The 17,445-nt window shown below is 38.0% G+C and overlaps 1 protein-coding gene across 7 annotated transcripts in view; it reads right to left on the bottom strand.

The window, feature by feature from the left end:
* PDE11A (phosphodiesterase 11A) overlaps nucleotides 1–17,445 on the bottom strand; it is a 406,550-nt gene that overhangs the window by 187,908 nt on the left and 201,197 nt on the right. For all 7 annotated transcript variants that reach the window (XR_013371375.1, XR_013371376.1, XM_077883001.1 and 4 more), the window contains one exon: nucleotides 797–929. Coding sequence is in view for 5 of the 7 variants with exons in the window: in XM_077883001.1 (XP_077739127.1) it covers nucleotides 797–929 (133 nt within the window). In the remaining 2 variants the exon portion in view is untranslated. The remainder of the gene's footprint in view (nucleotides 1–796; nucleotides 930–17,445) is intronic.

Genomic DNA, 17,445 nt, shown 5'->3' with positions numbered 1-17,445 from the left:
AGCCTCATCTCCCTGGAGCTTTCAGCAGCATTAACCCTTCTCAGCTCCCCACTTCTCCACCCCAGCCCCTGTGCTCTCTCAGCTTTGCCTGGAACACATCTCCTCACCTTCCTTGCCAAAAAACTCCTGCTACTCTTTAGATCTTAGCTTGGCAGTCTAGAATAGGAAACATGTAAATTATTGAATACACACACACACACAGATTTTATAAATTCATGTAAATTTATCTGTGTGATATTGTAGCTACTTAGAATTTAAACATCTGCAAGTCAGAACCTATACCACTTTACTATATTCTGTATATATATATAGCACAATGTGCCTGCAAAATTAACATTAAACAATAACACAAACCAATTTACCATTTCTTGGGAACAATTTTAAAAGACACAGTAGTTGTTTTAGCATCTATTGGGAAATAATGATGTTATATACACATTTTTATTAATAACTACTTCATAGTTTAATACAAACTATGTTTAATAGAAAGTGTTCGTGATTTAATGCATGGGTACTTGTATATGGGTACATTTAATATAAAATGTATCCAATTGTAAAAGAGCATCAAACAAATACATAACAGATACCCATTTTGCCACAAATGAGAGTAGAGAGGAGGTTTTCCTGTTATTCAACAGCAGGCAATGCTAAGTCTGATCACAGGGGAAAGATGCAAAAAAAAAAAAAAAAAAAAAAACCTGTTGATATATATGATGTCCTTCTTATGCTTCAGTGAGCAAACCATCACCAGTGTGACAAGTGAACCTTAAGACTGCAACCAGAGAATTCCTCTTACCTCGGCATCAAAGCGAGGATCCTGGTAGGCATCGCTGATGTTCACTGGAAGGCCTGTGGAAGCCACTAGCTCGGCAACACTGTTATTAATGAGCCAGTCGGAATATGATGATTTCTCCATGCTTTCTTTGAAACTATCAAAACCAAAGCAGGCAGTGAGAAAATAGAGAAATGTAAGTTTGCTTGAAAGTAAATCTCATAAAACTATAATCATAATAGGATTATCTATCCCCCTAAAGAAGGGATAAGTGACTTGAGTCACAGAAAAGCGAGGTAATTATCAGTAGCTACTTAAAAAAAACTTGTCTGCTGTAATGTAAAATAATCAAATCTATTGGAAGAAATATTAGATTTTCCATGATCCAGAGAACAGCTCTAGGTTGTATTTAGGCCAAAGCAGACAGACATAAAGTCAGTAGTCAAGTGATGACCGGAATTGACAATAGGAGGTTAATAAATAATAAGTTCCACTGACTTACTCAGCCCACATCCCTTAACTGAGCGGACTGGTGTTTGACATAGGGAAAAATTAAACCTCAGAGTGGGGAAAAATCAGCAAATATATTAGTTTATAAAATTTTAAATGCAGCAAAACAGCAGACCTAGCCCATGTGTAATCTCAATAATCACTAACTACTTTTGTGGTATGTCTCAGACTTTAACAAAAATACATTTCCTACTTACAAAATCTTACTGGAAAACCTGTTTTCATTCTACTGACCCCTCGCACTAATAATTTAAATTATATCCATATTTGATTTGGACAGGAATTTTATGCAAAATGGTTTTGTGAACTTCCCCTTGTATAGCTTTCACTACAATCATCACCTTTACAGAAATGGCATAAGAATTAGTCAGATTCCATACTCTCTCCCTCCTTCCCTTCTATCATTTCTCCCCCAACTACATATGGAGCACTGCCAGGAGCTATGGAAATGCAAAACCGAATACTGTTCAAATTAGTGATGTCAAGGAAAATTTTGGTAGAAGATGTGAGATTCGTGGCTTGGCAGATGATAACTGGAATTACATAAGTAATGCAAGTATAACTAGGGCAATGTTTTCCAAACTACATTCTGTGGAACCCTAGATTCCAGCACACATAAGTGAGTGTACCACAGCAAGAATAGTTAAGAAGGAGTCTATTGACTTTTTAATCTGAACTGCCTTATATGCAAGAATAACACTAAACACAGTTAATGGTCATTGTTACTATGCAGCACTGTGCTGCAGTGTGGAATTTGCGCCATCCCGAGAATTCGTGGCACGGAGAGGCCACCAGATGCATGAAGAAGTGGGAGGTGCAGGCATTCTCTAGCACTGTCAGTGGATGTCATCTGTAACGATGGCTGCTCTGGGTCTGGTGAATGTAACATTTATTTGGGATGTTATTCATCCCTTCCTGCATATATTAAACACTGCTAACACATCCATTTATTCTCTCTCAATCTCTGGCTGAGAAGTGGAAGTTGCACTAAAAATCAGAGTCATGTATTTCTCAGACGGTGCCTTAAGCAAAGTAATAAGGAGACTGAGGACTTCAAAGATAAGAGGAGGCCTTTATTTTCTACAACAAACAAAGAGGCAACACAAATTGCATGTTTTGTCTTCTTTGTGACATTAGACCGAAAGAAGGGACATTTTATGTTGTGCTGCAATGAAAGCAAAATATAGGAGGAAACATGATAACGTAACTGATAGGAGGAGCCAACTTGATGAAGCCATTTCTAAGTTTATAAAAGAGTGTGACTGGATGCTGCTCATTTCATACAGTGATTAATTGGTCTGTCAACTTGCTCTGCGCCGTCTTGTGTACTTTATTCCATTCTACAATTTTTAAAAAGTGATCTGGGATAGAAGAGTGTGGAAAATGCTGAGCTAGAGTGCACTGGGCAGAAGAGCTGCCGCCAGCCAGACCGTGGGGGACCAGGGAAGAAATGGTTGGGGCAGAAGAGAGGCAGAGGGCCACTGATGAACACCTGAAGGAAGGGACTAGTTTCATCAACAAGTGTGAAAACTTTTAAGCTGAGTCTTTCAGGATGGGCAAGAGTTTGGCAAAGAGAGACCGGGGGTGGTGAGGAGGAGAACACCAGAGGAGGAGGAAACAGTAGGAACAGAGACATAGACAGAGTACAGGCTGTGTTCTTGGAACACTGAGTAATCCTCTTTGGTGGAAGCACAGTATTCATGTTGTGGGGAATTAAAAAGAAAAGGTCAAGGCTTAAAGGTGGAGGCTTTGATCAAAGCTTTGACCAAAACTTAGTCACAGGCAACGGGGAGCTGTTGGAGAGTACTGGGCAGGGAGGTGACATGATTGGAGCTATGACTTGGAGACGCTCAATCCAGGGACAAGGAGCAAGACTGGCTAAGAGAGATGAAATGCAGACCAGCAAGGTGGGAGGTGACGATGCTGGTCTCTTAAGAGGTCCTGCAGAGTACTCTGCAGAGCTGGGTGGTGGGCAGACAGTGTGGCTTACGTTTTGCTCCTGTATGCCTGTGGCACTATTAGAAGCAAGTTTCTTTGAAAAGAGGGAGATGAGGAGAGATAACAGACATTTGTGAACCTGGAACACGTTATTTATTGTTGAAAATCCAGGAACAAAACCCAATTGAGTCTTTAGCACTGAAAAATCTGTGGAGTTGGGATTGTCTTCAGGGAGAATACAATGGGTGAGATCACCCAGGGAGCGAATACAGAGGGAAATCTGTATCTAGGGGAAGGAAGAAGAAGAAAGGCTAAATAAAGGGGCAGGGGATAGGGAAGAAAGAAAAAAAAGGGAAAGCAAATTTATCAGCACCCAAGGTAGGCCAAGGGCCTGGCTGGGTGCTTTATCTAATTAATTTGTTTTATCCTCACATTAATCCTACAAAATGAGTACAATTCTCTACATTTTACAGATCAGAAAACTGAGGCTCAGAGATGCTAAATAATTTTCCTAAGTGGAGATAGAACTTTTAGCTAAGTGTGACTGCAGAGCCCTAGATTATTCTGTTTGTCTTCTTGCCTCTCAGAGAAGGAGTCAATGGGTAGGAGTTGAGCAAGAACAACAGGTTTTCACCTAAAGAAGGGAGTGGCAGTCCGCATCACAGAGAGTTTCAGGGAGATATTGCAGATCATAAACACTTCAGTCTGAGACTGCATGCAGTCAAAGGAAGAGGAAGGAAAAGACATTGGATTTGATCATCTAGAGCCGTAGGTCCAATTTGCAAGGAAGATGATGAAAACACTTACAGAGCAGGGGCTCCTGGATGATTCATTCTAAATCTAAACACGCTTAGAATGGGTTTAGTTCAGGCTGCATATGTACTGCAATCACTCTAAAATTGTAGGACAATGTAAGATACTCAACTCTGTGCAAGGCTTTGTGTGTAGTAAGCAGAGTTGAGGTGGTTTCTAGAAAGTATGAACCATAGTCACTCCCCTCATGGTGGTTGCCACCTAGTTGGGGAGGTGAAAATAAACACACTGACACACAATGAACAATTTCAGCGCCCATTTCAAATTTCACATGAAAAATGTGTCTCATGGCTGTGTTGACTAGTTGCCAAGTCCACTGTACCGATCATGAATGCAAAAGAAGTGCTGGGGGGAAGCAACCACCACAGCTGTTGTGATCGGGGTAAGGCGAGGGAAGAGGAGATTTTAATGAACTAATGTTGCAATAGTGCAAGCAGATTTTCTGAAAGCCACCTCTCCGTTCCTTCAGTTTAATGTTGCCCATGTACATTAACCTAAGGCCCAGGGCACATTAAACCAAGCTCATGCTTGGTCCAGAAAGATGGTCAGGAAGGATGATTGTCACTCGCAGTATTTATATCACATTCTGGCTTTTGCACCAATTCAACCTTCTAAATCTTAAAATTTTACTGAAATGCAAAATCATGATGTGGAGTTAGAGCTTTCAAAAACTTGCTTTTTTTCAAAAGGATGATTTGGTTTTATGATTAAGAAGATTTGCCACTACCAAGGAAAATGATCTTAGACAAGCTGCTTACACTTCCTCTATAAAACGAGTATAGTACGACTACTTAGTTATTGTGCAGATTAAGGTGATAATTTATACAAGTACTTAACATATTATCTAGCCCACAGTAAGCATTTTTTAAAAGTATCGACATTTTAATAGCTTCTAAAGTAAATTCCGCATGTGACAGTACCCTTTGTATATTTCAGTGATGAAGTGTCGTGAATTTAATCATAAACGAAAGGGCCCAAATTATTTCTGTTTTTTGAGGGACACATCTGGCTTAAAGGATCAGTTCTTTCATAAAGGCCCTATAGGTCAACCAGGCCCTACAGGTCTGACCTTCTGATTTATGAGGGCTCTTTTATTCTGTGTGTCTTCCTCTCTTTTGATTGATTGCTGTTGGGGCAGAACATGTTAAGATCATGGACACAGCCGTGTGTGGTTATGCAGGTTCTGCCCTATGTAGGGGCACCTTGCAAAAGGAATGAACGGAGGCTGAAATCTAGCCTGTTTGTGCATGTTGGCTTAGCGTTGCATCCATCTAGAGGAAGTACTTTTTCTATTCTCACAGAGACACTATATGAGCTGACAATGGCCCTGTTTCAGTCTCTCTGATGAATGGACATCTAATATCAAATTGAATGCCTTTAGTGATAGAGAAGTCATTACCTACTAAAATATCCCATTCCATTTGTGGCAGCTCAACTTACTTCCCAATAATCATCCTTTGTTCCCAGTCCTATGGTCTGTGGATCATGGATCTCATTAGCTGACAGCCCTTGAAATATTTGGCAGCAATTAACATGTTTCCCATAGTCTTCCACCTAAGATCATTCTTTTCTGACCAGCTCTAATCCCTTCAGCTACTCCTCCTCTGGCATGCCCTCCTTATTCTCATTGTCCCAATCTTAATGTATCCCTGCTGATTAATAGCCAGTCCAGAAGAGTCTTCTCCATGGGGTCTGAGCAGCATGGGGGTGGGATGACCATCACCTTTGTTCTAGATCCTGGTCTTACCAGAAAAGTCAGGGTTGATAGTTTCTAACAGGTCTTATTTTTTTAATAGGTTGTTGGAAGTTTAAATTAATTTCCAAAATTGAATTAACCAACTTTCTAGAGCCCCCTAAATCTGACCAAAGATATCAAATCCAGCACTAAGATTTTCAGTTTGGGCCAGAACCAAGATAAGGAGTTACTGCAGTTTGGAAACACATCAATAATTTGATTATTTTGTAGTTTGTGGGTGCAAATGAGATCATGTCAGTTCAGTGGATCTTAGCTGCCATGGCATAACTGCAAGACCACAGAAACCTCCAAGTCTTCTCTTCACCCCTCACTCTACCCCTCTAGGGAGACTACTTCTTTCGCTGAAGGCCCCTTGTCAAAACCTTGGAAGCCGCTTGAGGGAGATCAGACACTCGAGGGTGTGTAAGTTTCATGGAGTAAAGGAAGAATCCTTTCCCCCACACTCTGTACAGTATTTTGCCCCCTAGTTCCCAAGGCCATATTGTTTGCATCTACATTACCAGAAGTTTCCTCATTAAATAGCCCCTCAGCTTCTCCCATACCCTTCTCTGTTCTAGGCAGGGAATAGGGCTGGGCTGACCCTTCTTTCAGCAAAAAGAAAAAGACACTTACTAATCATCTCAGGCAAGTGGATGTCTGGGGGTGACTGTCGCTGGGTTTGTGTATATTTTGCCAAGACATTTACTGTGTATCGGAGCACCACAGAGAGGGGGAAAATAGCTTAAAATTCTATACAGTATTCATTTGTTGTTGAAAATCAAAAGTTTTGAGAAACCATTAAAATCCTTCCAAATTTTATATGTTTTAATATCTGTCCATGTTTAATAGCCTCTCATGTTCAAGTCATAACACTATTTTGACGCTTAAGGTGGGGATGTTAAAATAAATTCTGGCTCAAAGAAAAATGAAAATCTTTGAAATAAGAGTCTGAGAAAAGGAAAATAAATACAGTTGTCACGTAACTTCAGTGACACTTCCTTAAAAAGTAAAAATTAGCCATTTAGTTTATTTTAACTCTTTAAAAAGTAGACCTCCCTGAGATCAAGACTTGTTTAAAATAACATGAAAATGGTAAAGAAATCCTTTACTTGTATTTTACTAAAGCCAGGTGCATAGGAAGTGCAGGTTTTTAAGTGAGTTTCCTAAGGGCTGCAGTTTAGAGTCTTCTTTCTCATCAGTATCTTGCTTCCAAATATGAGACTCACACTGACTTCAAAGAGAGCTTCATGAGTTCAAATATATTGACAGTGGAAGGATAAAAGAGAATTGCCATATTATAGATAAGACATAATTCCTGAAATGTGGCTGCCCCTGAAGTGAGGGACAGTGAGGTAAGATATAAACCTGAGGACAAGTTGCAGAGTAGTGAAGGAAAGAATCAATACAAGTAAAAAAAAAAAAACAACAAAAAAAAACAAGGCAAAATAAAACACCTCTGGACAAGTAACTTCACCATCTTCAATTGTCTGAAAAACCTATATTAGCTAAAGATTCAAACAGAGAAAACTATATGAAAATACACTTAAGACTTTTTTAAAGATTAATTCTCAAAATGGGTCTCTAAATTAGAAGACAAAATACCTGAATAAAATAATGTTAATCACTAGACTGTGTCTTAATTGACATTTTTGTTCTCAACTCTAGAGTTTAGTCTTCATTAGAGACTCCCAAGGCTTTGCTCTTTTAAGAATAACCATGTGTTGATCATTCAAGAATGATCATGTCCCCTACTAAGTGCTGGACAGTTGTGGGGCAAATCTTGCATGAACACATCAATAAAGGTCCTTTCCTTTTTGCTTAAAGAAGTTGGCAATGGCAACCCATCTATATATGGATGGTCAACTCAGCCCTGTCTCTACCTATATAAAAGAGGTATAGGAAGATGCTAAAGGGGCCACACCCCTGGGGAGCTCATAAACAATGACAATGTTTTGTGGTAAGTGCCCTAACAGAAAAAATGTACAAGGCATTATGGGAACAGAAAAAAGAAGGGTCAGTTTTGTTTAGGTTGGGAATAGTATTAGGAAAATCACTTCCCAAAAGGAAATTGGTATAGCTGGTCTTTGTGGAAGTGAAAGTTCATCTGGCAGAAAAAGAAGGTAAAAACAATCCAGACACAATATGAGTAAAGCTTTAGAAGTGTGAGGTTTTCTGTATTGATATGATAAATATTAGAGCTAAAACTGAGGATACATGGTGGAAATGATCAATAAGGGTACAATGGAAGAGGCTAACCAACAAACTGTGGCTCCATGCACATACTTTGTATCCAAACCAAGTATATACTGACGATCTTCACATCTACAACAGCAGCCCACTGTGACTTCCAATATATATATATCTCCAAGTACTTTCTGGACATTTCTTCCTCGTCATCTTCAGGTATCTCACATTTAATATTTTTAAGATTACACTAATATATTCTCCTTGATGTCCTATAACAATCATTGAAGAAAACTGTGACCATTAACTAAAAATATATCATTAGGTTGGAAGCAGAAGTGTCAACATAGGCACATCTATTTTCTCATTGTGAAGGAATGATTGTCAATTGCCCTCTGTTAGCTTGAGTATTATCCAGTGGGGGCAGGATTCAGAAAGGCAAAGAGGCAGGACAGGACTCCAAGAACTCTAGGACAGATGCTTCTTTTTTTCTGCTTTGCAAACAAAAACTGATTTTTGATCTATAGGTTGTGCCTGATACTATTTGCCATTTTGTTTTACTGACTAGAGGTTGTTCTGAGCTTTGGTTCACAAAGAGAAACTCTATCCCTTACTTTTTCTTTTCAGGTAAACCTATCTATCCCTGGGTCCTTCCTGAAGCCTCGAGCTGTGCAGCATTATTTGAAGTTGTCTTTTAATTAGCAGATTAAGGAACTAAGTCAATACCAGTGGGACTCAAAGCCAGCACCCCAGCAGGAAGAGTCTTGAATACCCAGAACTGGGACATGAATAATCCCCTACTGGCTTCAGTATGTCTTTGAAGGTTACCAAACAAATCTTTTAGTCATAAAAAGTAATGGGAGAGAGTGTAATTAGCAAGCAGAGCTGGCCTGTCAATTCTCCCAGTGTGGTAGGTGAGAAGGTGCTCTAAATTGCAGAAGTTCCAAAACCTTATCATGACCCATTAATGGATTTCCTTTAAGGCCTTGCCTGAGGGCACTTCATCACACTCTTATTTCTCTTGTTTTAAGCATTCTGTGTTATTAGAAATTAAGACATGGTGATCAAAGAACACATTTTATCTCCTTCATTTCTTCAAGTTGTACAATTAGAATGATGAGATTTAGATGAGATTTAATCACCCACAGGAGTTGGTGTCACTTTGGGGAAGTCTTGTGACTCTTGGATAGGTGTCAGATGGCATCACTGTGAGTGGTTGATGTCTACAATTTAGCATCATATAGTGACAACTGCTTGCTTTCACAGCCAAGCAAATCTGGAAGGGTTTTTCATATCTTGGCCCTACATTTCCTAGTTGTGAGACTACAGATAAAATTTTAATAACTCTTAGTTTCCATAATGGAAAATAGGTGAAATAAAATTCATTTTACAGGGATATTTGGAGGATATAACAATATAATGTTGATGAATGCATGGCACATAAAAAGCTCTCAATAAATATTAGTTCCTCATATCACAAAGATTTTTCTTTTATTAATAACAAACACTAAGGTGAGTCATACTCTGTTTAACTGCTTCCTTCCTGGTGCAGGAGAGATGTTAACTGTTTTTGACTGTGGCATCATTGTCATATTTGGAGACATGCTGGAGAGAAAATGTGCTGGCTGGCAAAATTGTTGATAATAGAGCACACGGTTAAAATTCCTATCCTGTTAGATGTTTCAAGTAGCCCTACGTCTCTCTTGAGGGTGCTGTGGCAAACTGCGTCCATCTGCTCTTCCATTTTTGAGGGCATACCTTCCAAACAAGTCCCAGGCATATGTCTACATAGCAAGAAAGGAGAAGTGGACTCAATGTATTAAAATATTAACTCAAGCATGTTAATAAGAGACCTACAAAAGTAAGAGTCAAATATAAAAACCAATCATGAGGCTTTCGAGTTGCCATAATTCTGTTTACTGCATAGCATCAATCTAAGAGACAGCTGACCTACATAGGCTACTTTATCATGTCTGATCTCAGTACTTATTCATGTGCCTTGTTGTTCCTGGAACATTTTTATAGCTTTCTTCTCCTCTGTGACAGTTTTTCTAGAATGACAAGTTCTTTGGTCCAAAATAAATAGGGGTAATGAGAGGGTTTGTTTTTCATCTGAGTCTCCATGTTCAAAGGCAGGAAAAAGACAAGACAGAAATTACATATGTTTAAGAGGTAACAGTTAAATACTTGAGAAATATGTGTCCTTGAATTTCTGAAGATTTTGGAAGACATACAACTGCATTTTACAAATGTTTCCTCTTTCATTGATGTTTAATTCTTATAATTAGCATCGTGCAAATTGTTACATACACCACTAGTATCATGGAGGGTATTTATAAAATAGGGTTATTTGGTGGCAAAACATGCAAGCCCAGAATTATTAAAGTGACATGTTTCCCTGAGAGGTATTCTTAGGTCAGGTATAAAATGTTTCAGTGGAAACACTCCAATCTCATAACACTCTATATTTTAGGGAAAAGAATCAGGAAATATATAGCTAATTCCATAATAGTAGAGCTTCCTGCTAAAGAACTAGCTTTTATACCAAGGGGGAGCCTCAGAGTTCATTCTCTGGTACTAGTCTTGTCCTCTGCTGAGCTAACTCAGGTCTCCTGAGCCACTTCCTTGCTAAGCAATGGAAAGGGGATAAAAAGTCTCCTGGGCCATCTGCATCTCTCTTTTTCAATTAGCAACATTAAATATTGGCATGATGAGGTTCAGCAGCCCTGAATTTGCTAGACAGTAGTCAAGAAGAATGTCCTAAAATTTTTGTTTTAAGGGAAGCGACCTAGCAAGATGACTGGTGGTGGTGATGGTGATAGTTTTGTTTTAATTTTTAACATTTTAAAGGTTTTCTTCATTTTCTTGAAATCAGAACAGGTACCATCTTTTTATTCATACAAAACACCCATCACAGGCTTCCTAGCACATGCTTTTTTTTTTTTTTCCACATGCTTTTTAAAAAGAACCTGAAGAAGAAAGAAATTCTTGAAGAAGAAAGTAGGAAAAAAGAATATATTCATCACATACTGTGGAAATGTTTTGTCTTACATCAGTGTGTGAGTTTGTTTACCATTTCCTATCACTCTAGTTAACAGAGATTAAAAAGAAGGTAAAAAGGGGACGCCTGGGTGGCCCAGCAGTTGAGCATCTGCCTTCCGCTCAGGGCGTGATCTCAGAGTCCTGGGATAAAGTCCCACATCAGGCTCCCTGCATGGAGCCTGTTTCTCCCTCTGCCTGTGTGTCTGCCTCTCTCTCCCTCTGTGTGTGTGTGTCTTTCATGAATAAAATCTTTAAAAAAAAAAAAAAGAAGGTAAAAGAAGAGGACAGTCTTCCAATTTGACAGAATAAGGGCCATTGAAAATTTGTTCTTCCTTAAAAGTAGTAAGAACACTAGCAAAAATTGTCAAAATCAACTTTTGAGAACTCTGCAAATTAAGGAAAGGCTTGCAAAAATCTGAGGAGTGTTTATTCGAGAAAAACAGTTGAATCTCTTAAGAACAGCAAGTTTTGGGGCATTTTAATGGACTTTATTCTCATCTCCCTCCCCTCAATTCTAGGGTAGCTATGAAAACCAAGAGCTACATAATCATGTTAGCTGTGAAAACCAGCAGCCTAGCAGTCACTGGCAAAGGAAAAACATATTTGGAGCTCCCTAAAAGTCCTATCCCCAGAGAATTGTCATTATTTGACCTGTTTGGCAGCTCCACACAGCTTGTCTTTATTCGACCTGACTTGGGGCTTGCTCACTGACAACAGCCTTCACCTTGGGGGTATTTGTGGGGAAAAAAACAGCAGTAATTGTTTAACACTGCAACTGCTAAAAAACAAAAACAAAAACAAAAAACACTGCAACTGCTGTAGGCAGGGATAACAGTTGCAGCTACTAAGAAGTGGAAGAGACAACTTAAAAGCAGCAGCATGGAAATGAGATATTTCTATGGGGTTTTGAAAAGCTCTGACATATTACTGGAAATCTAGAAGGCACAGTCATTTGCAGAGTTGTGTGTATGTTCAATAAAGACCCAAGAAGGACCTAATCCCTTTCCTCTGGGTGACCTTGAAGCTCTGTGTAAGCAGAAAGTGAAAGCTACATGAACTTGCCATCAGAGAATTGAAGGTATCACCCACATGCATACAGATCTCCTCAGCAAGGCTGGAAGGTTTATTGGCTGAAGGCTTTTAAGGAAATCTGTACAGTCATTAGTCAAGAAGAAGCTAACCAAGCAGAGAATTCAGTTGCCGTACACAACAAAGAATAGTTCAGGAAAGTCACTAAACAATAAATATCAGCAGCAACAATAATAGCAACAAAGAGAAACAACAACAAACCTTAGATGGAGTGAGTGGGAAGTGGATCTAATCTCCAGAGTTTCCACACTATATCACTTAATCTATTCTGCTTTCAACAGAAAATAAATGTGACATACAAAGAAAGGGGAAAATACACAGGAGAAAAAGCAATCAACAGAAACTGCCCATGAGTAAGTCCAGATTTGGGACTTACTAAACAAAGACTTTAATTGAGCTATTATAAATACATTCAAAATACCAAATAGGAACCAAATCTAAGGAACTAAAGGAAAATAAGAGAACAATGTCTCATCAAATACAGAATATCAACAAAGAGTTGGAAATTATAAAAAAATTATAAAAAATGAATGAAAAAGAAGTTCTAGGATTGAAAAGTACAACCACTGAAATGAAAAATTCACTAGGAGGGTTCAACAGAAAGATTGAGAAACCAGAAGAAAGAATCACCAAACTGGAAGATAGGTTATTTGAGAATATCTGATTTGAGAAGCAGAAAAACAAAGAATGAAGGAAATTAAATCAGAGACCTGTGAAATATCATTGAGTATATGAACATACACATTATGGGAGTCTCCAAAAGACAGGAAAGGGAAAAAGGGACAGAAAGAATATTTGAAGAATTAATGGCTAAAAACTTAGCATGTTTGATTAAAAGAAATATTAATTTGTATATTCAGGAGGCTCAACAAATTCTAAGTAGGATAAACTCAAAGGGACCCACACCTGTACACATCCTGACTAAACTGTTGAAAACCAGTGACACAGAAAGATTCTTGAAAGCAACAAAAGAGATGTGATTCATCACATACAAGTGATTCTCAGTAAGATTAAGTAAGAGCTCCATGATCAGAACCCCTGGAGGCCAGGAGGCCACTGAATGGCATATTCAAAGTGATCATAGAAACTGTCAACCTTATCAACAGATTATGTAACACATTTCATTTACTTGTACTAACTAGTGGTACACAAACTTACACAAACAAAACACTCCCCAAGGTGTCAAATTTGAAGCACAGCATCTATTTGAGTGAAAATGTTCTTGAAAGTTTAGGTTTTATATTTCATAAAACCAGCATATTTAAAAAAACAAATATAGGCATCAATTGAGGCCACACATACTCCATGTATTAATCAAACAAGGCTTATGAATCTAAAGCCGTGTTTTTCAAACTGTGGGTCACAGCAAATTAGTGAATCATGAAATAAATTTGTGAGTTAGGGCAGCAGGTTTTTTTAAAGAATAAAATACATCAGAATATACATGCATAGTATATTTTCATAAAATTTGCTTTTGATAAGTATGTGCATTTTTGTGTGTGTTTATATACATTAACTAGATTTGGATATAAAATATATCTTTTGTTGTAGATCATAATCAAAAACGGTTAAAAGTCACCATCTAACTGATACCCAAAGAAATTGGCACAGTTAGGATTCATGGTGAAGATATTTAGCAACTTTCTTCCAGGTAGGAGTAGAATTTCTGATCCCTAAAATCCTCATCAGGGTGAGTAGTATGGCCAAGTGAGGGTGAGTTACATCACAGTTTCTGGAAGCATACGCCTAGAATCATATTCATAATCTGGATAGGTGCTAGAGATCATTTCACCTGGGCCAGGTACATCTCAGGATTATAAAATGTACAGTATGATTGCAGGATATAATCACAATAAAGTGAATAAATAAAATCCTCAGTTATCATACTTAGTCTTTTCAGCTAAGGTAGTCTATTCCAGGTTTATTCCTGAATATATCATTGCTGCTGGACAAGAACAAAGAACATCTCTGGGAGTCTTATTTACAGATTCATGAATCAACTTGAGAGCTCATCCTGTACTTTTGTCTCATAATAGTCACATCTTATGGAAGCTAGTTCCCCTTTTAAAATGGCCAGATTTGGGCCATGGGGGCTGCAAGCCTAAAGGAAAGAGTTAAAGAAAAGTAAAGAATGGTTGCAAATCACTGCTGGGAGAGATAATTTGTTTACAAAACTAGATTCCACACAGAATAGTAAGGAAAGGAAAAAAATCAGTAAGGTATTTAAACATAAGTTTCAATATTTTGACCTAAAAAATATAACGCAGAAAACTAATGTTGAGAAAAATCACCAGGCTGTCCAATCTAAAAACTGAAAGAAACCCTAAATGTCCCCAAAGGTGTTTCTCAAAGTTGAGATACTTGTACTCTCAGGGGTAGATGTAAGTGAGCTGAGGGGGTAGAAAAACCACAGGAAAAACAATGTGTGAAAGGTCATATTATTTGATGGAATCTACAATACTACCAATTGTAAGATGCATTGTTATTTTTGAACCAGTAAAAAAAAAAAAAAAAAAAATGCCATGAGGCAATTCGTCTTACCACTTACACTGTTTTAATCTTATTTAAAAGATCTTTTTAGATTAGACATAAGTTTTGTAATACACCATTCTTGAAGGAAAATTTAAACTATGCTAGTTGATTACATATAAAAGGAAAAATTAAAAGTAAAATAAATTGACTAAGACTTTTCTAAAGTTGCCTCAAATTCAGTGTCACTCTTCTGAATCAATTTTCAATATGGAGTCACCAATGTTTGAGTTATCAGGATATTGAGGACCCAGCATTTTTCAGAAGAGGGTTCCATTATCATCTCCAGGAAACTGTTCTAAACTACTAGCACCCTCCAGCAAGTTTTGATGCTGGCGTCCTATTGAACATGTTAAGAAGTGTCACTGGAAAGTTTTTAGACAAAACCACATTCATATTCTTTCCTTAAGTGATCTTTAGTTGGTTTGTTGCCAGATATTTTAGGGGCTTGCTGTTGTCCAATCATGCCACCAGCAATTCTTTAACTGTGCAGCTATGTATCTAAAACCACATCAAGACCTAACATAACTTGGAAGGTTATGCAGGGCTCCTGGTCAACCATTCTACATGGCTATTCATTGCTCATTGCACCAGCTCAGCTGCCATTTATCTATGAGTCTGTTTTCATATCATTGAGTTCAATTTCATTCTCATCTGCGATCGAATTCAAACTCATGCACGAACAGTACCTTAGTTTGCTATTTCTGCATAACAAACTACTACCCAATTAGCAGCTTAGAACAATACCCTTTCATTATCTCACAATTCAGGAGATCAGAAGTTTGTAATGGCATAGCTGGATTTGCTGTTTAGGATCTCACAAGACCAAAATCAAGGTGTCGACAGAACTGCATCCTCCTCTGGGGGCTCTGGGGAAGAATCAAGCTCGTTGTTGTTGGAAAAATTCAACTCCTTGTAATTGTAGCACTGAGGTCGTGGTTTCCTTGACATGTGGCCTCCTCTATATTTAAGGCAATAATATGTGTCAAATCCGGCCTGTGCTTTAAATCTCTGACTTCCCCTATTGGCTGCATTTCTCTGACTTCTTTTTCTGTCGTCAACTGGAAGAAAGCTCTTACGTTTTTAAGGGCTTGTGATTAGATTGGGCCACCTAGATTTTCCGGAATAATTTTCCTATTTTAACATCAATTGATAGATCACATATGCAAGTTTCTTTGGTCAAGTAATGTAACACATTCGTGGATATGACAACAGAAGATGAAGGCCTCAGGGGCTGAAATTCTGTTTCCCACATTTAGTTTGATTTTGTTGTTTAAAATTAAATGTCACATGTTTTAACCATTTGATATTACACTTGGCATTATGTTGAAATGCTACATTTTATAATCTATGTTCTCGATGTTGGTCATTTTAGCATCCTTGGCATTGACAGGCATGTCAAAGGACACTGGGATTTTCTTGGCATTCCCTATTTGATTAAGTTCATAGTTTCCTTTTTTATTTAATTGAATCACTTGTCCCTGGAAATTCAACAGCCTCCAATACATTGGAAGTTTTTGACAAACTGATAATCCACACTTTAATAATAGTCTTGTATCATGCATGAAGTTAGTTACATCAACCTCTTACTACTTTGGGATTTCTTTCGTTTATTGTGAATGCTTTGGCATTTTCTCTTGTCTTCAGTTGCATGACTTGGCATTGGTAAATTATCCTTTAGTATGTATTTCAGTAACAAAACATGGTCTAGCTTCATCTCCTTGTGAGTTTGTACCTCAGTTATTGCTTTGCAAGAACATCTAGACTATGGCTAGCTTCCCAATAATACACATTTTCATTACTAATATCAAATTTACACTCCATTTCTTGTTTCCATGTTTTCCTGTGAAACAATAACTGTTCATTTCAATGCCAGATCATAGTATAATCTTGTTAGAGACATATTAAACAGCATCCAAACCCAATTAAGGCCTGAGTCTTAATAGAGTAAAGCATTAGATGGCCAAGAGAATTTCTTCCAGGCAGAAGCCTGCAGGAAGGCAGGGAGTACTGCTGGTAGCACTGCTCTCAGACTAAAAATTCAACACTTAGTAACCTGCAAATATGTGCAAATTGCTTAACCTCTCTGAACCTTAGGTTCCTCATTTTACAAATGAGGACAATAAAGTTTAATGCATTAGACATTCATGAAATTAGCTTAAACAACATAAGTGTGACATATGAGTCTTTCAATGACAGTCAATTCTCTTTCCCTAATTAGATAAAAAAAAATCACTATAATGCACAATAGTTGACTCACAGACTCATTGCTTCCTGGAATTTTTTTGCTAGAAGAGACATTTAGTAGACATTAGCTATTCCATATTCCTTATTTAATGAGTGTATTAGTCTCCTAGGGCTGCCATACCAGATTTCTACAAACTTGGTGGTTTCCAACAGAGACTTATTCTCTCACAATTCTAGAAGCCAGAAGACCCAAATCAAGGTATTGGCAGAGCCGTCCTCCTTCTAAAGGCTCTAGGGGAGATTCTTACCTTGCCTTTTCCCACTTTCTGGTAGTTCCTACTGTTTCTGGACTTGTATATATCATTCCAATCTCAGCTTTGGTCTTCACATGGTTTTTCTCCCATATGTCCCTATACATCCTCACCAGTCATTGGATTTATGGTCCACCCTATATCCAACACGACTCCACCATAAGATCCTTAATTAATTGCATCTGTTAAGATTCTATTTCCAAGTAATATCCCATCTTTAAAAAAAATTATTTATTTACTTATTTATTTGAGAGAGAAAGAAGAAGCAGGGGGAGGAGAAAAGGGGGAGGAAGAGGGAAGGGAAAGCATCACAAGCAGACCCATGCTCAGTGGCC

Source organism: Canis aureus, chromosome 34 (assembly GCF_053574225.1).
Source record: "Canis aureus isolate CA01 chromosome 34, VMU_Caureus_v.1.0, whole genome shotgun sequence".
NCBI lineage: Eukaryota > Metazoa > Chordata > Mammalia > Carnivora > Canidae > Canis > Canis aureus.
The sequence above is the reverse complement of the archived record's forward strand: the minus strand, read 5'-3'. Positions and strand labels throughout refer to the sequence as shown.